We start from the raw sequence: 19,480 nt of genomic DNA on the forward strand, positions 1-19,480 counted from the left end.
TTGAATAGGCTTGCTTGAGGACAGCTTTTCTTTCCTGAAGATCGATCAGCTCGTAGATGAGACCTCGAGATATTAATTGCTAACCTTCATAGATGCGTTCTCTAAGTACAACCAGATCCAAATGGCATCTGAAAACATTGAGAAAATAGCCTTGCTCACCGACAAGGGCCTCTACTGCTATAAGGTAATGTCCTTTAGCTTAAAGAATATAGGGGCAACTTACCAACGCCTCATCACCAAAATCTTCAAGGAGCAATTCGGCCAGAATATAGAAGTGTATGTGGCTGACATGCTCGTAAAAAGTGGAGCAGCTAAGCAGCCATCGCCGACCTAGAGGAGACTTTTACAACTCTTCAAAAATATCAAATGAAGCTCAATCCGATGAAATACGCCTTTGAATTTATCTTGGAGAAATTTTTGGAGTTCATGGTCATGTAACGCGGCATTGAGGCAAACTCGGAGAAGATTCAAGCAGTGCAGGACATGCAGGCCCCAAAGACTGTTAAAAAGGTTAAATGCGTCGCTGCCTTGGCGAGGTTCGTCTCCAAATCGGTGGAGAGCTGCCTCCCGTTCTTCAAGGCCCTGAAATATCTAAAGAACTTCAAGTGAACCAAGGAGTATTAGGAGGCCTTCGACTAACTGAAAGAGTACCTCAGCTCGTCACCTCTCCTCACCAAGCCATAGGTCGGAGAAATGCTCTACTTATACGTAGCCGTTTCTCCTTCTGTTGTGAGTTCGGTTCCGGTACGAAAGGAAGAAGACTGCAAGAAATTGATCTACTATACAAGTCGGATTCTGTGCGATACCGAGACTAGATACTTCAAATTGGAGAAGACGGTCTACACCCTTATCATCTCAGCTCGGAAGCTCTAGCCATACTTCCAAGCCCATTTAATCACAGTCCTAACCGACCAGCCGATGAGACAGGTTTTGCAGAAGCCTGAAAATATAGGTCGACTGGCAAAGTGGGTGGTGGACCTTGATCTCGGAGCAAACTAACCTTGACAACCTCGGTATAGACCAAGATGATCAACTCGGGCCTTGGCCGAAGAGCCAACCAACCGAGATGAGATACCTCATCTCCGACCGAGGAGCCAATAAATACGTACTAACAAAGACTAATAGTCCTGGCAATCGGTCGTCGCGACAACGACTAGCAGTTGTGGCAGCTCTGCATTCGGTGCGCTGTCAGTGTCGTATGCCGCCTATGCCATAGCTGTACTATCGATCACTGCTTGGCGACTAGTGTACATCACGCCGACCTAGGTAAACGACAAAATAGACTCCCTGATATAAAGAGGCGATCCGGAGAACCTCAAGTATTTAATGCAATATCATGCGATATGATTGACAAAGAACTACACTCTGTGCAATCTCTCTCTTTTATACTGTTGCCTATCTATTCTGATTTAAGCATCAGAGGGCTCTCCTCCGGAAACTCTCCAGCAAGCGGATTTCTTATAGGACGCCTCCGGACGAAGCTAGCTCGAGCACACTTTAGCTACTTCGTCTAGCTCGGTTTCTGCCGATCTCAAGGTTAGCCAAGCAGTGATCCAATTCAGAATTGCAACAAGATCTTTCTCTCTTTTTTTTCCCTCTCCTCCTCCCGCCAACCAAACTAAGTCGTGAACAGAACACGAGTCACGGAAGCCCGCTTGCGTCGTCGCTTTTTGGAGAAGGTTTCTGGTAGGGGAATGACAACGAGGTTGGTATTGGCTGAGCCAATAGCAGCAAGCAGTCACCCGGCAGTTGCCTAGAAGGCCAGTTTCAAAAAGCTAATCATTACAAGATGGAATTAATCAACCAAAGACTTCTCTTAATTTTGTGCGAGGGTGTTTCTAGAGGAAGTTGCTTGGAAAATTGGAAGCAGAACAAAGGCAACTACGGTGAGGTATTTGGAAGAGGGAACAAAGAAACGGTGGGTCCCGATTCGCTGTTTCCAGTCTTTCAACTCCGATAGGCAGTTCATCGGGTGGCTCCGAAATCACGAAGGCCAAGCCCGAGTCAGTATCTTCGACGTTTGGAGCGGCCAACCACCAGAAAAAACCTAAGCGGTCCGACAGGCCTTGACTGCGCCAGTTCTTAGGTCGTACCAACAGCAGTGTGAATCCACTGCAGGCATCGTTGGACAACCGGACTAGAAGACAACTCGTCTCTTTGGTTCACTCGTCTCCGGGCCCATCCTTGAAAGCGACTCATACGTAGTGGAATTTGATACATCGAGAGGGGATCTGATTCTGGACATGTTTTGCCGTGCCATTTTTTTTTATTAAACCGGAATAGATGATTTATATATTTCTAGTATGGCTACATATGAGAGTGATTTCCTTTTTGTAACCTATAGAGTGCCACCAAAATAACTGGCCACATATGAGGCCACCCAGTTTACGGCTCCATCCCATCACTCCCAATCTTTTCTCCCATTCCAAGAATGAAGCAGGAGGTATTTCACACTCTCTCTCTCTCTCTCTCTCTCTCTCTCTCTCTCTCTCTCTCTCACTCTCTCAAACACACACACACACACACATATTTGTTTTTTATGTTTATATGTTTATCCCTTTGTTTAGTCTAGCCAGACTAATCCATCATGGTTTGCCTTAAATCGTAGGAGGTATTTCAAGTATTAATAGCCCCACAAACAAACATTTGGTCGACCATCATCCTAGGACTTTTTGGCTTTTCTGAAGTTCTACAAAGAACGGCAAAAAAAAAGAAAAAAACAAGGGAAGAACAAAAAAAAAAAACAAGATACAAATTATGAATACTGAAAATAACTAAATCTCATTGCTTCCATATAGAAGCATCAATTTGGGAGGCACAGTATCTCCATCCAAGTAGTCCAATATCATACTTGAACCAGCTAACTGGTCGGTAGAAAAGTCGGTTTTATTGAAAGCATGATCTACATCGTATTATTCCAGAGAGTGGAAAAAAAGTGCAGAATGCCTAACAATAAAGAATTAGCCTAGCCAGACTAATATTCCATCGTCGATCCATTGCATTAAGTCATAAAAGGCGAGTGCGGTAGGATGAGTACAAGTATTTAATAACCCCACAAACAAGCATTTGGTCAACAATCATATCTAGGTTCTAGCATCTATATATGTTTTTTAATAACGTGACAACCACATCTAAAATGATATGTGGAGGGTTTATCAAGTGATTACTAAGTCTGAAAATGTAAATCTGTTTGGAATTGGAAGTTGATTACTGAGAACCTATAGTGTGAGTATATGTAAGATTTTGATAGGCCAAAAAAGATTCATATATATTTCCGTGGTGAACTGGATGAGGTGTTAAAATCACTACTTGTCTTAAAAACTGAAGCTTATAGGATAAGGAAGATTTATTTATATATCTTATATTTTTTATGAGGCACGCAGTGACAATCTTAAATAAATAAAAATAGGATTGGAGACTAATTGTACTCAGAAAACCCTTAAATATGATGCATAATATATATAATTCCAAGTTAGGTGTCCGTATTGAACCTTTCTAGACTATGGGGCTTCGGTCAAATATCACACATTCAACTCCATGGTCATGTCCATTCTGCTCCAAGGTTAGGTGCCAATATTGAAAAGTTCTAGGCTTTGTCCAATATCACACAGCTAAGACAGCAGACCCACAGCGCCCTCCTTATCCATCAGATAGAGCACTTGGGATATCCATGAGATTAGCTCTTGGGACACCTTTTTGATTTCAAGGAACTAGGAAGTTTGGACATTTGCATGCTTTCGTTAATATATTGTTGCTAGCGTCATGGATGCCACGTCCAAACATATAATATCAAACAACAATGTTTGCCTTTCTTCTTGACATATATTATGTTCAAACTTCATAAAGATGCATGGTCTTTTTGAGGTAACCGAGATACCTCATTATGAGGGCGTTATGACCGCAAGATTTGATTCCATGAAAGCTGGTGCAATGGAAGAAAGGATTGGAAGGTTGGAATTTGGAAATAAATATGTGATACCAATGGCTTCCTTCACTCCAGAAGCAAACTTGTGTGTTGATGCTGCCGGACCGCCTTGACAAAGTGGTGATAAGATCATAAGATATAGGGATATGCTTTTGAAATCTGAAGGTTGTATTGTCTTTTTCTTAGTGCTTGGAGATTAAGGCTAAGACCCTACCCGACTTGGGCCTAGAATATTAAAGCTTAAGAAATATTTATCTATAATTTGAATTGTACATATTTTATATTACATCTCTGAAAGAAAATTTAATGATTAAAAATTATAATAAATTGACCATATTAAAAAAAAAGTATTGAAAATGATCTCTACTATAAAAAATATTTAGAAGCTGGAGTGCACGTGCTTTTGATGGTCTTTAATTTAAAGAATAGGTAGATGCAAAAATGAACGGTTTTTGTAGCATTCTATTATCTTTTATTATCATCTAATAATCAAAATCTAGTAAATTTTAATTTATTCATGTATTTTAGTGCATTACTACGGTTGATACCATTTATTTTTGTATCCACTTGCAAATTAAAGATAATACATGAATTTTGATTTCTAACTATTTTGCATATAAATTATTTTTAATAGTAGGAATCTTCAATTTAGGGACTCATCTTTTGGAAGCATTATATATCTGTTATCAAAAATTTAACATTCAGTTTGTAATCTAATTCTTCATTTAATTATAAATTGCTGCTTGTTGCGGCATGTCTTGATGATCTGTACAATTTGTGGAATTAATGTGAATGACTTGGATAATATATATTAATGCAACTTGCAGTCAAAATTGGCTGATGGAATGAGCTAATTGGTTTCAGTGGAGCTTTGAACAGTCCAAAGATGAGTTATCTAATCAACCAAATTTAATTGATGTAATGTCTGAAAAAATGGAAAAAAGATGCAGCGTGACAGTGATTGGTTATGTAAAAAGCTTTTGGAATCTACATGACTTTGATTTGGCAACCTATGATTCAACCATCTCCTTGTGTTATTGCATCCATTCTTGTGAGTCACATCAAACCTGTAGAACCACAAGGCCGGATGAACTTCTGCTGGTTGAACAATGTACACTCCCTTCGTATTACCGTAGGAACAAAAGAGAAGTGCAATATTAGATGATCCCATTCAATATAACACCTTAAATGGTCATCAAATACTCCTTTGATTTCGATAAATCTCTAATGCTACATGCATGGAATGGGCCTCCAAGCAACTTGAAGGACGACGTAGGGATGGCTAGGAAGCATGATGCTTGTAATATCTTGCAGTGGAGGTAAAAGGTTTCTTTTCTATATGTGTGTGTGTATAATGGAGAGAGGAGAACGAACGAACTCCCCTGACTACCGCAACTACTCCTTTTCAGCCTCTCTAAAATGATGCATCGTTATGTTGGAAGACTTGAAACAGATGGTAAGTTTGCACGTCCAAATAACTAATTCTGTAACAACCCAGGATCTCACCCAAAATGGCTAGCCGAAAGGTATTATATGGGTTCCTTGATCCTGTATAAGTACCTAAGATCTACCTAGCAAAGAACAGATGTAGGACTAAACACATGTCCGCACGGATCCTCACATATATACTCCCTTCATTCAAGCCCTGACGTTCTCGTCAGGCTAAGGGTTAAGAGTTCAAATCTATTCAAATCTAATAACAAACACTACAATCAGCTCGTGGTCAGCCCCAATAGATTTGTGCTGCAGTGTCCCCTAGTCTATATAGGTTATGGGCCAGATCCATTTTGATACCATTTTGTAACAACCCAGGATCTCACCCAAAATGGCTAGCCGAAAGGTATTATTTGGATTACTTGATCATGTATAAGTACCTAAAATCTACCCAGCAAATAACCGATGTGGGACTAAATATATACCCGCACAGGTCCTCACAAATCCCTTCAACTCTTTCTCTCCATTCCAAATGATGTTTACAAGACATTCATCTGACGCTATATACCAATAGAATATCCGCTACAGCATGCATAAAACTGCATCTGATCCGACATAATAATGTTGTGTCTCTTCCAGGTGGACTTCTTTCTGGCTCCCATTTGATCGAGGATGCTGCCTATGCTCGAAGAGAAGAGCACAATTAAATCAGAATCTAATTACTTCAAAGAACCATAACTTTGCCCCCCCCCCCCCCCCCCCCCCCCCCCCAAAAAAAAAAAAACAAAGGATCATTCCAATACATTTTATCAATTCAAAGCTCCCATCACATCCATACACATCTCGATCGGTCCGGATCGATGACTCAGTCTAAACTTCCCATGCAGTCAAAGCGAAGAATGCTTTCGTATAAATCTGATTTCATTTCTTAGTGTAGACTCCGAGAACGTGCTGAAGAAAATAAGGCAAAAGGAGGCGTCTTATTTCCAGCTCGGTAGACTTAACCCAGAGGTTATTGGGAATGACTCGAGCGTCTACTTTTCCTACGTACAGAAGTCAAATATGCAAACGAGACGCCATATTACACACGTTTCTAATTGCCTCAGTAATCCAGTCCTTTTATCTCTTGATCCAATGGCTAACAATGGCCTAAAATTCATCCCTAAGTTCGGCAAATATCTTGACCCACCTCATGCAAAGTGACACGAGAAAAAAAAAATCACAAGTAGGGTTCCCGTTCAGAAGGATGATGCTTGAGGACGCATCAAGTGAGCTGACGCATGACACCATCGAAGAACCTTCGCATCACCTTGGGGGAAGCATCCTTTCCTTTGCATATATATATATAGCTATTGGCTCCACTGGCCAAACAACGTGATTGGAAATGGTCATGGCGGCTCCTTTGGGCTTCACTGAGATGTCCTACCCTCCCTTCTTCCTTGTAGATAACCCTTCTGGAGTTCCTGACTTCGACTTCTTCCCCGCCGAGGCCTCCGATGAGTCCATGCTCGGAGTTTGCAATGGTGTAGCCGCCGATGAAGCCCTGTTCGAGGACTCATTGCTCGCCGGTGATCCCAAAACGCTGGTTGCCAGCGATTGCGGCCTAAATGCGCCAACAACTAGACTGGTGATGTATGCGGTGGCATTTGATTTAGTGATGGAGGTTTGCCCCTTGTTCTTAATTTGTAGTAACTAGGTAGTTAATCATGTAACTGCAGGAGCGATACGAAGAGAATGAAAGTGGAGACGGGTTGTAGGATTGGATTTAGAACAAAGTCTGAGGTTGATGTCTTAGATGATGGCTTCAAGTGGAGGAAGTATGGGAAGAAGTCCGTGAAGAACAGCCCAAATCCAAGGTATGCTGTCTTAAATGTTGTTAGAGAATAGCTATTAGACCGCAAGAAAACAAATTAAATGAAACTAAAAGCACAAAATCAACTTTCTACTCTTGCTGAAAACTGGCTTTGTATGCCTGGATGCTTCCTCTTGAAAAGGAATATCCGTAATATCTCGTTTATTATTACTCAATGAAGTATTATATCTTTCTACTAACCCTGATAATAATTCGCACGCCTAGAGTATCAGAACATAGATATATATATAATCTTCCTACACTTTCTTAAGCTCTCAGAACAGACACCCTTCTTCTGATGTTCTTTTAACCAGCACTTGATATTGTTATTGTAATTATGACTCTCTGACCGAAAAAATGGTTGCAGGAATTACTACCGGTGCTCCCGTGAGGGCTGTGCAGTGAAAAAGAGAGTGGAAAGAGACGCGGAAGACTCCAGCTATGTGATCACAACGTACGAAGGGGTGCACAACCATGAGAGCCCGGGCACTGTTAGTTATGAGTTCAGCCCTCGTCAAGCCAAAACCTCGGCGTGGGAATCATATGACCAGCTGCCCTTGGTGGTTCCAAATGTATATAGGATGCAGGCTGCTCGCTCTTTCTACTGAGTCGAAGTAGTTTCCTTCATGCTTTGATGAGCCCAAGCAAATTGTAATCCAAAGAAATGATTAATTCGAGGCAGACCCGAGTGCACTTCCACACGCGTGCGAGTGTGCGCATTCGTGAAGTAAGCGGTGGGCGATTGTATTAATTAATTGTCTTCCATTGGTATATATATACATGCTTAAAATTTCCTGCTCATGAGTTGTTTAACACAGAGGCCGGCTTAGTGGCCTTTTCCCTTCACCATGATAAAAAGAAATAGAAGGCTATTCAAAGCTTTTCTGCTGCTTGTTTCTTTTTACCCTGAAAGATTTTCCTGGTTAGTTTATGCTTTACGCATGCAGCTCAAGCAGGTGAAAATTGCTTATACCTTGTGTGAACAAGAGAAATCCATCTTTTGAAAAAAGTATAAATCCAAACAGCTTTTGTGGCAACGAGGTTGTTACAGCTTGGATTGAAGCCAAATAGCTCATAAACAAGCTGGACAGGACTCAGGTCATCCCTGCGTCTTGAAAAAAAAGACTAGGAAAAAAGAAAACTAAATCTCGTCCCATGCTCTCCACTTCAATCAACCATTATAAGTTTAGGTGGATACTCTTGGGTAGTCTAAAGTAGTATTCTTTGGAGTGTATGGTCTGCCATCTCAAATCCTTCGTGGCACGTAGAGAGGCGTGAAAGTCCTCACCAGATAGCCCATGTTCCTTCGATTTAACCTCTGTTGAAAGCTCGATAAAGGGAGACACTTACTTCCATGTCTTTCCTAAGCTGAAACTTTAAAACCAGCTCAGTGAAGCTGTGGCTGAATGGCTTTATGCGACATGTATCATAAAAAAGGGTGCAACCTGATCCTAGTTACATCGAAGTTGGTTTAGGTTGGGCTTACATATTTTTGAGTTATGCTGGTAAATATTCCCCTGATTCAGAGTCTTATTTTTGACTGTTGGGTCGGGTTAAAGCAACAGGCAACTTGACCAAACTCAAGTCTAATCCAGATTGAATCCCCATTTCCTTCCAACCCGAGACAGCCTATATCTAATTCGATTTTGTTCTGAGTTAGTAAACATGAGGGTAATCTACATCTATTATATGGTATTTCTCAACCTAAACTGACTCAGCCCAAGTGACATTTGGGGCAGCAAAAAAAAAAAAAGTTGGGTTGATTTGATGGGTTGCATAAGGTCATATGCTAGCTATGCCTCGGCCCTTAAGTTGAGCGTTGATGACAACAAATTTTGTAGGATTTATGGATTGGATTGCCCATTTAAGCATGGCTTTACATCAACTAAACTCCACTAAGCCCAAATCCGATGGGATAGACCTTTTTTTTTTTCTTTCTTTTTACAATTCAAAGGCTAGTGGATTTGGACATGCTTTTATAAATTTTAAGCTAGATGGGACAACAAGCTCAATTTTTACAGATTTTTCGGCCTCATTTTGTAGAAATATCCAAACAAGTACTAAGTCACTGTATCTGATTGTGTTAAAATAAGTTTGTGGTCCGTGCAAATCATTTAAAATCAAAAAGCATGGTCTGTGACAAATTATTAGGTGGAATAGGTCCACCGCAGACCTAGGATGAAATCATCCCGGTGTGTATTGCTATTATACATAAAAAAAAAAGAGGTAGAAAAAAGAGATTGATTCGTCCTAGGCCCACAGTGGATCTGGCGTATCTAATAATCTCTCACAATTATTGGCCTTCTACTATTAGTTAGCGGCCTTCTACTATTAGTTAACGGCGTATCTAATAATTATTGGCCTTCTACTATTGGCCTTCTACTATTAGTTAGTTGGCCCAAGAGTACATGGGCCGTTCGGCCTTTTCGGCATACAAACATATCTCACAGCGTTTCTTGATTTCTTTCTCTAATTTTTTGCCCTGGTACTGGGTCCACGTCCACCCCAAGTTACGATAAACATGGCTCCATGGATATAAGAAGGGCCAATGGTTGCAGTCTACAGTTGGATATAAACGCGGGCAAATGAAGGTCAGGCGAGATTTCTTTGGTCTACTACTGTGGTTGCCGCAGTTGTATATAAGTAGCTAACCTGAACCATCCTATTTGCTTTATTCCAGCCTTGAGCCCGATCAGAGCAGACATTACATTGTGGTTATCTCTGTTGCCATTCCAAAATCTCGTCATTATTTCTCTTTCTCTCTCTCTCTCTCTTATGATAAGAAAATCTTGTCATCGTTACTTGATGTGGACAAGATTTGGGCAATGGACCCATGCATCACCATACATACAAGTATACAACCGGCATTTATGTATCTGGCGGACACCACCAGTCCTCTATTATTATTTTTTTAATACAATGGCTGCTCATACAGCTCTTACATAAGTACAGATAGTAAAATCAAAAGGAAAAAAAAAAAAAAAAAAGACGCCAAAGAGGAGCGATCCAAAGGACCTCTCTAAACTCCCATCATCCCTTGTGCCCTGCCGTTTTGTACCTACACCGAGAGGACCCAACCAATAAGAATTTGTCTCACAGGAAGAGGAGGGAATTCTATTACTAAATCATTTTTAATTATCTATTTATTTATTTTTTTAATTAATCCCTTATTTAATTTCTCTCTCGTTGCCCGTTACATTATCTGCTGACCTGGCGGTCCGAGCACCGCCTCAACGGTAGCGCAGAATCGGAAGCGGGAAATCTTGGGCCTTTCCTTTCTTGGCTACAGAGAAGGAAGATGGCTGCTTCTATCTCCTCCTTCTCTCTTTATCATCGCTTCCACCGCCAGCCCCCTCACGCCCCCGCTCTCCGCCTCCCTCCTCCTGCCATCCGCCCCATGCTCGCCGCCTCACGGAGCCGAAGAGTTCTTGCCCGTGGCAAGTTCGAGAAATTCGACCGCGTGGACTCGAGCGCCGGCAATCCCGCGCCGTCTCCTCCCGACCCCGCCCAATCCGAGACACCCGATCAAGAACAGCCACAAGAATCGGAGGACGACAGGTTCTTGAAAACCCTAGCCACGCCTAATCCTACTCTTTTCTCGGTTTTAGTGGCCGTACTTCGGAACTGAGTCGTTTTCGCAGATAAAATATATAGATAGGGTTGCAAATTTTCAAGAAACTGCGGTCGTTGTTACCATGTCTTAATAGAATTTTCTTTCTTTTCGTTTACTAGATTGTAACGGACGGATTAACTACTAGATGAATTTGTTTATCTTCTTGTATTGGATTTCTCTTTTTGCAGCGTCTTACCTTCAGACCTGGTGGATGCGATCCGACAGTCAAGTCAAGCGAGCGCCATGTTTATATCTTCCGGGGGAATTCGAGCAATAGTAAGTTGATAATGATTGAAGAATTCTGTTCTTGAAAATAATTTGATTTCAAGATTTGATTTTTTTCCCCCCTCCCTTCTTAATATCAAATGCAGTGTAGCTATCTTATATTCTTTGTTCTCTAGAGCAGGTAGATTCGTTCTATTACATTTATTCTTTCTTTTCTTTTTTTCCTGTGAATGGTGGAGGATAACGTGCTGGACACATGTTTTCAAGTAGATGCAAAGGCAAAAAATTCCCAACTAGCTATTTGGGTAAGGTTGAGATGTCAAACGAAATGAATCCTCTTTCTTTATTTTTTGGGTTTAAACCAACGATTACAAGTTCAAACAGCTATTATCATGAATAAATCCCGACTCAGAGTTGAAAGCCTTCCCTCCTTGGATCACATGATATATCAAAGAACTAAATTCCTTCTTAGTGTACATAATTAGACGATCCACCAACTTGAACATGTTCACAAAGAACCTTTGCTTCCTCTCGTTTCAAATTCATGATATCACAAATTAAGGGATCATTCTTATTCGACTTTATTCTATTCCTTGTGCGGAAAATGAAAGGATCACTCGACAGCACAAGGATCGACCAAGTTCAGATCTTATATTAACGGTCACATTATGGTTAACAGGCCTCCAACCAACCAACTAGAAATATTCATACTCAAGTTCAGTTAATCCACCAAACACAACCCAATTCTGAGATTACATTATCTAACAAGAAATATGAATTGAAAAAAAACATGAAAAAGAGATTAAATAAGTCTGGAGCCCAAAAATGCAAGTATCTTTTAGTACAAAGAGGAGAGTGATGTACTCAAGTTGCTTTATGATAAGTCCGAAGGCTGTGCTTCGACATAGTTTGTTAATGTACTCAACTTATGCTGACCATGTAGTTTTCTTGCTACTAATATTGTTTCATCATAAACATTGATTTCTTATTTACTTCCAGGTAGAACTTTTAATCCCGCAATTGCAATTTCTTGATGCTGAAGGGGCTCAAGCTGAACTGTGGGAATTATCTAGAATATTTTTGGAATCGCTAATAGAAGAGACAGGTATCCAGGTCTGCATTATTTATTTATTTATTTTGTTTGAGTTGCATGTTATTATCCATTTCTTGAGTCTCACCCCTGCTTGGCCTTACCCTGACATTTTCACTTCTAGAGCTAAATCCAGGGGCCAGGATGTTATTGAGACCATGTGCTGGCATTATAATACATATATTCAAGGTTGCATATATGATTTTGAGATTAGAAAGGCTAGAATTATCAGAAATCTTTAGCTGTGGAATGCAATTTTTTTCACATTAAGATAATCAACATGTTTATTCCATCAACAGAGCATTATTTGTTATATGGATCTGTATTAATGATTCTTTCTTTAGTTCTTTACTGAAGTTTCATTGTTTGAAATGTCTGAAATTGATAGCAGATTTGAGACTTCTATGATGAGGCTGTGCCAACTCCATACCTTTTATACCTGCATAGATGTGAAAATCAGGCTAGATATCGATTTATAACTAAATAAAACATAGTCGATTCATGGATCGTGTGTCTGTTATTTGTTCATTTTAACAATCAAAAATACCAAGATTGGATGGAAAAGAAACAGCATTTCCTTTGAATGAGGAATTTGCCAAATGCAGCAATACTGTATCAAGTGGAAAACAGTTTAAAGAAGTCACAGTCCAGAAACAGTGCATTGTAGTTCTAAACTTAGTCTTTTGTTAGCCAGCTTATCTTAACAAATTAGTCTATATCTCATAACCTTAAGTTTATTTTGTTCTGATAGTTATTATTATTTTTTGGGGGGGAAGAGATTTGGTTACACTGAACAAACATCTTCGATAATTGTGTATAAAACTAGAATGAAGCTCTAGAACTATTCTTTTAGGTTCTGTTCTAAAGGATTAACCTTCACCTGTGCATATTGTCCTCTCTACCTGGGGCTCCACACATTATTATGTTGGATGATTTCTGTGTTACGCCACAGAGACTGAAGCACTTTCTATAATGATCTTCTTTCATGTTCCGACCTCGTTTTTTCATCATGCTGAATATTAGTTAATCTCATTTCGAGTGAACTACTACTTAAATCATCGGTCTATAAGAGATCATGGACTGGGGAACATTCTATAAGTTGATTAAATGTTTTAGGTACTATGATTTAGAATAAACTAGTCCTGACAAAAATGCAATCTAATATAACCTGTACACCTTGAAAATAGTTGAAATATTTCACCAAAGCACACTGTTTTCCTTCTTTTCCTTCCACTCTTTGATTTTGTTCTCCTTGTTTCTTACATATTTGTTTTGCATAACTGATAAATTGCTTTGCCATGGTATGCATATTATGCAATACCTTTTCTGCATACCAGTAGCAAAGGATAAAATTGTCCTTTCTCTGCTCATTTTTTTATAGGAAATTATCTGCTCAAAAATTGGTTACTTTCAATATTCATACACTAATTCTACTGGTTGGTTCACTTTTAGAGAGTAAAAGCCATTTTCCCTGATGCTGGAGCAGCTGCTCTTCTAAAATATCAGTGGAAAGATGCAAACTTTGGATTTTCCAGGTACTTTTTTTTATTAGTCCATCCAGTAGAAGATACCATGTGCTAAATTTGTATAACAAAACTTAGAATCAGTTTGGAAAAGAACAGTATATCGACCTGAGGTTGAAGCAGAATACATGAAATTCAAGTTAACTATTGGTGACTAGACTATTATTAAAACCAAATAGGATGTAGATGCGAGTAAAACACCGAGTAGTCTCAGTTAGCTAATTGGGTAAGTTTGTCAATATTAAATTATTCATTCTCAATTTTCATCAATAGAACAAGTTCTGCCTATTCAGTTTTCTCATTTCTTTGTTTAATTCTATAGTGCAACGTATTGCATTTTCTGCTGATGTAACCAATTAACCAACAAACTTTTGTCCAACATGTTTGGGCCACATTCAAGGACCAAGGTGTGATTCATCAAGGTTTGAAAAGTTTTACCAATCATTTTCAATTTGAAGTCAACCCTCGTCTGAAATTCTGTTGAGTTCCCGGTGAAGGGCAAGGGGCTTGCTGGGAGACCTAAGCAACCAATAGGTGGGTAGTGAAACTAACTTCTAGATTACACTATCTATACATACTGAGGAGAAAGCTCCAGGTTTCTTACACTAGGAAAGTGTCTAAGTGACGAGGAGAAAAAGGTAACATTTGTCACAGGAGACACATTCAACTCTAACTCCAAGCAACAAATTATCAGTCAAATAGCCAAATTTTAACATGATTTCTGATTAATCTGGTGATGATTATGAGAGCTTAAGTATATCTTTAGCTTCTGCTTTGCGCATGTGCAGCATCCTGCTATCATTTTGCGATCATACCATCAAAAATCTATTTGTAATTTTCAGTTTTCTATTGATTTATCATGCAGCTTAAGTGACCGGAAGCCTGTAGCTGATGAAGATGAAGCTGTAGTTATGATAGTTCCTGATTATCAGATGTTGGAATATGTGGAACGAATTGCAGCTCATCTTTCAGATGACCCTGTATGTGATTTCTTTTTCAAAGAAAAAAAAATCTGTTAGATATTCTATATGCCATTTATATCTTAAAGGAAAATTCCAAAGTTTCTCCTGTTTTAACTGGAATGGTTGAAGACTGACCTTGCATGCTGAAAGATTAATTCTCTTCTTTAGTAGAACTTATTCTCAAAGAAAAGCAAAGGTCACACATAACCTTGACATTATTTATATGTTTGTTTTGGTTAAACTTAGATCAGTTATACATCTTTTCTATTTTGCTACGGCTTTTGTTTGGTCCTATAGACAGCCGACTGCTTTAAAGTTCCTTTTGATTTCTTTTGTACCACAGAGGTAACTTTGTCATTTCTGGAAGATCGTAACTTATTTGGGTTTAGCATATGCAATATGAAATACATAAAAGATACTTGATGCTGTACTTGTATATCTAATACACTATATAATCCAAACTCTGGAGTGGTGTTGGTGAAGCTCTGTATTTCCACTGCTCTATAGGGCTAAATCCCTGTCACGTGCATAGCATGTGTCATATACTATAATGATAATCAACAAGCATTATTCCAACTATTTTTGGCTTTATGAATGTTTCCTTTCCATTTATTTGAATTATGATTCATTACGTCAGTTTAACTTTTCTTAACTTTTCTTGTGTGATATGCTGCCGACCTAAATGGAGCCAGTGTTTAGTGACCCGAACGGCTCGACCAGGTCAACATGCCAACCTACCTCCTATGAACCTAGGCAAGTCAAGTCATCTAGGGACCTAGAATTGCAAAAAATCTGTTCAGCTTGGTAGGTTGAGTGGTAAAACTTGTTGACCTTGTCAGGTGAACTTGGATTCCACCTGCAAACTCATGATCCCTGACACAATTACTAACCTCTTAACCACCAAGACACCATGTATTGTTTATTATCATGATATATTATACTTATGAAATATTTGTCATTAGATATAAAAAAATAAAATAAATTGTGATTCTTTGAATAAAAAATCAATTTATTTTCATTTATTTTTTGGATATTTTCATAACTTTGTTATTTGTAATGCTTAAAAAGTATCAATTAGTTTTGCATATTTTGCCACATTATATAAATTTTTTCTTACAATTTTTCAAAAAGCTACATGACTAACATATTATTATAAAATTTTCATGTTTTTCCTATTTTCTTTTTAAAAATTTTAACATTTTTTGCTATTTATAGATATTTACTTTTTTTATTATGATGTCATGGGTTAATGGAGTGGCCCATGGCCAGCCGGCAGTTGAATTGTTGACCTGTGACCCGGTGACTAAAATGCGTTTGTCCAAGTCAACAGCTTCCAAACAGTTAGCTGTCCACCTTTTCCTTGTTGCTCAAGGCTGTTAGTTAGAGCTTCAAACTTATTAAAAAACAAATCAAACTTATGTAGTATTTTGAGGCATGCTTATGTCGTTTATGCAATGCAGTTTTACATGCTAGGGTAATCATTTTTCTTACAAAGCCTACCTGATTATATTAGCCAAGATCTCTTATCATGTGGAACCCACGCCTTGTCAGTGAAGATGTTGGAGTTGGATTTAATGTCCGCAAGTTGCGTAAATACTTCTTAAGGTGAGCATGCTCCTGAACTCAGGACATACTTCGTGTCCCTTTTATGGATATGTAGACTAGAAATCATGATTTTAATATTGATAACATTTAGTACTTGCATGTATCTTTTTCCTTTCATCTTCTTTTTTCATATCATTAACCTCTGCAAGATATAACTTTCATCCTAAGCTTTTATATGTTTTATCTTGCTATATTATGCCTAGCTTTTGCTCATTCATTAAATTTTATGTCAAGAAAAACTTGTCTAGAAACAAATATACCCGCGTACACCTGCTCATAAGGACATTACCAAAAGAAAGGTACATGGTAAATCAGAGGTTCTAAAAAGTGATGGTGTTCTTACTCGTGCAAGATTGCCTATAACAAGGTAATGTCCTAAGGTGTCTTTATGATAGACTGGTCCTATGTCACTCGCTGCACTTGCAAGGAACTACTTATAACATTAGGATAACATATTTTGTGGTTCAATCTGTTGGCATCAAAGGGTGACTTCGTTGGTTGATAGGATGACTTGACTTGAAGCACATCTGTGGTAGTGAGAAGTCATGGCAAGAAACTTGCTTGTATGTGCACAAAGGTGGCTTGCTTCAGTGAACAATTGTCTTGATGGGAAAGACAATCTAACAAAATATTGAAAGAGTTATGGGACATTTCTACAGCCACTGCCTTGCAACACTGTAGTTAGTATTTTTCGTTCCAGTCTCGATGGTAAAGATGCTTACTAGTGCTTGCTGATGTTGTTAGTCAAATATTGAACAAGGGGTGTGACTTGGGATGTGGCTGTAGATGCTTGAGTGGCATGCAGACAGGCTGTTGTAGATGCTTGTTTCAGTTTGAGACTCGGGCAAGGTAAGGATACTACTGCATGTGTGTGTTTGTGTGCCTGCATGCGTGCATGTGCACGCGCGCACGCGTGTGAGAGAGAGAGTTCAATATTTTGTCATCAAACACCTAATCTCAGTAAGAACAAAGTATTGAAGCAACAAGCTGCTTATCAAGACATGTTGAAACTCCATGCGGTACTAAAATGTGTCTTCAGATCAAACTTGGTATATAATTTCAGAGACATCCATCTCCAACGCTTGCTCACTATGGGAGCCAATCTTTGGTTGTTGACTTTTTTCACTTCCAAAGTAGAAATTTTGGGTCTGTTGGTTTCCATCGATGACATTGTGGGTCATGACCTATAATTTACTTGAGTTGTCCATGAGGTTTGGTTGCTGACATTTGAAAGGAATTCAGTTATGGTTATCAGAGAGGTATTCCAGATTCAGCTCTCAGTACTCTTCTGTTTATGCTCCACCCAAAATGAAATCCAACCTGACTAATCCAAAAAAGAGAGGTTATTCTTGGCTAGTACACCTAAACAACTTCTAAGTTCTCCATACATATGCCTTGCCTTCACTGATAGGCTGCAGTGCTTAATCAATCTAGAATGCCATCTTCTCCTTGTTCTTTATTTTTATTTGGTCAGGTGCTAAACATTCTGCCTTGTACATGCAGCACATTTACTGTCGTTTACTCCTTGAGACCATTGCCATCTGGTGCAATCTTCAGATGCTATCCAGGGTGAGCAAAAAGTTATAATTTTCAGCATCTTATCATATGTTCAGCTTGGATTTTATATGTTTATGCAGAAACAACTTGAGAAGGTTACCCCCTTTCTTGGTCTGGTTTGCTTTGCAGAATGTGGAAAGTGTTCTATGATGATGTAAATAGGCCAAACAGATACCTGCTAGCCAAAGAACAACCCACCCGTCCTGACGCAACAGATATTGAGGTTGGTTTCTGGCATTAAATATTCCCGAACTTGTCTTTTGGCAAGTCCCTTAATCAATAATTTGCAGCAACTAGGATCCCCTATGAAATGTTACCATACTTACCTATGTGATTTGTGTCAAATGTGCCCTCTTTCTGTGTACTGATATCATTTTATTTCATCTCTGTCATATGCAGCTTATATTTGGCAGTGTAGCCGAGAAATCTGAGAAGGAGCCTTCATTGTTGGGTAAAGCCATGAGCATGTTTACTTCACTAAATCGGCTTATGAAAGCCATCTCCAGCTGAACCTTGATTTGCATTCCTTAAAAGATAATAGAGACCATCAAGTCATTATTTTGTTTTTTGGCTTGTCAGAGATTAAAGAAACCATCTTTTAGAGATTTTGGCTTGTTTATTTGACCTATAACTGCATTCTCTTTAAATTTTGTTCCATATCATACATTCTTGTTATGGCTTATCCTTTCCTCTACATGTGAATTTTCTTTCCTTTTTTTTCTCCTTCGGAAGTACACTAATTTAAACAAGAAAGAAAAACCTTTAAAGTGGTATAAGACGGGTATGCAGGAAACAAACCCAAGACACCTAGTTGGCCAACAAGTACACTTGTAGTAAACTTATAGGCCAGAGTTGGAATGTAACCATCTAGGATTAAAATTTGATTGAGAAAGATTTTGTACCTGATAGTATTCATGCATACATACATACCCATGTATATTCATACATACGGATAATTCTCCTTCCCTCCTTCAATAGCTTGATCAGAAAAATTAGGAGAATGTTACCATCTTTGTTGCTAGTTTAACTCCTTTATCACAATGAGCTGGATTTTAGAGGGATTCACTAGTTGTTTGGCAGTTTGGCTCCTTATTTCTGTTGTTATAGTCAACTGTCAATGCACTCTTCAACAGAATCCGATACTATGACTTCTGGTCTTCAACTTACATGGATAGAACTGCCTGCTAATCTTTTGTTTGCATTGTCTGCTGACAAGCCTAACTAGAAAGTTTGATGTATACTAATTTTTAACATTCCAAAACAGAGGCAAGAATGTAAAGAAAAACAATGAATTACTCATGGAAGCTATATATTCAGTGATCAAGAAATCAAAACCAGTACTCCGAAAATTGTTTCTTGTTAAACAAGAATTACAAAGAAATAGTAATTTGCTTTAATATATCCTTCTTAACTCGAAATTGGGTCATAGCTGTACTTAAACTCAGCAAGGCCTGTTACTCTTTTTTTGTTTTCAACTTCACCATTCTGGTTTCAATTGCCATCATTGTGCCAAGTATATCATAGTCTCTCTGGTCCTTGCAAGAGAGTCTTCCTTCCCACTTGCGGCATTGCACAAATATTCTGCTGTCTTCTCAAATGATGCCAGCATTAAGGTAAGGCTTTTCTTCATCTCTGCCATGCCATACCTAGTTAGTTGCCCGCAGCACCCGACCTCTGCAAGTCATCAACCCTGC

General features: G+C 38.9%; 2 protein-coding genes across 2 annotated transcripts; both read left to right on the forward strand.

Moving 5' to 3' along the window:
* Positions 1-6,686: 6,686 nt before the first annotated feature.
* LOC103709614 (putative WRKY transcription factor 51) lies at positions 6,687-8,010 on the forward strand. The gene is made up of 3 exons (XM_008795059.6): positions 6,687-6,991; positions 7,078-7,215; positions 7,579-8,010. Exons 1-3 carry the CDS (start codon positions 6,744-6,746, stop codon positions 7,817-7,819), a joined length of 627 nt encoding a protein of 208 aa, XP_008793281.5. The 5' UTR covers positions 6,687-6,743; the 3' UTR covers positions 7,820-8,010.
* Positions 8,011-10,401: 2,391 nt separating this feature from the next.
* Positions 10,402-18,468, forward strand: LOC103709615 (DUF1995 domain protein, putative (DUF1995)). The gene is made up of 9 exons (XM_008795060.6): positions 10,402-10,769; positions 11,013-11,100; positions 12,049-12,162; positions 13,592-13,674; positions 14,528-14,642; positions 16,138-16,229; positions 17,733-17,798; positions 17,916-18,009; positions 18,186-18,468. Exons 1-9 carry the CDS (start codon positions 10,510-10,512, stop codon positions 18,294-18,296), a joined length of 1,023 nt encoding a protein of 340 aa, XP_008793282.4. The 5' UTR covers positions 10,402-10,509; the 3' UTR covers positions 18,297-18,468.
* Positions 18,469-19,480: the final 1,012 nt, after the last annotated feature.

This window comes from Phoenix dactylifera, chromosome 12 (assembly GCF_051530095.1).
Source record: "Phoenix dactylifera cultivar Ajwa chromosome 12, Ajwa_hap1_PhDact_Kaust_v1.1, whole genome shotgun sequence".
Classification (NCBI taxonomy): domain Eukaryota; kingdom Viridiplantae; phylum Streptophyta; class Magnoliopsida; order Arecales; family Arecaceae; genus Phoenix; species Phoenix dactylifera.

Coding starts and splice junctions, on each gene's coding strand:
- LOC103709614 (XM_008795059.6), top strand. CDS start 6,744: ATGGTCATGGCGGCTCCTTTGGGCTTCACTGAGATGTCCTACCCTCCC. Junction 6,992..7,077: donor CCAACAACTAGACTGGTGAT/GTATGCGGTGGC, acceptor ATGTAACTGCAG/GAGCGATACGAAGAGAATGA. Junction 7,216..7,578: donor AAGAACAGCCCAAATCCAAG/GTATGCTGTCTT, acceptor AAATGGTTGCAG/GAATTACTACCGGTGCTCCC.
- LOC103709615 (XM_008795060.6), top strand. CDS start 10,510: ATGGCTGCTTCTATCTCCTCCTTCTCTCTTTATCATCGCTTCCACCGC. Junction 16,230..17,732: donor TTGCGTAAATACTTCTTAAG/GTGAGCATGCTC, acceptor TTGTACATGCAG/CACATTTACTGTCGTTTACT. Junction 18,010..18,185: donor CTGACGCAACAGATATTGAG/GTTGGTTTCTGG, acceptor TGTCATATGCAG/CTTATATTTGGCAGTGTAGC.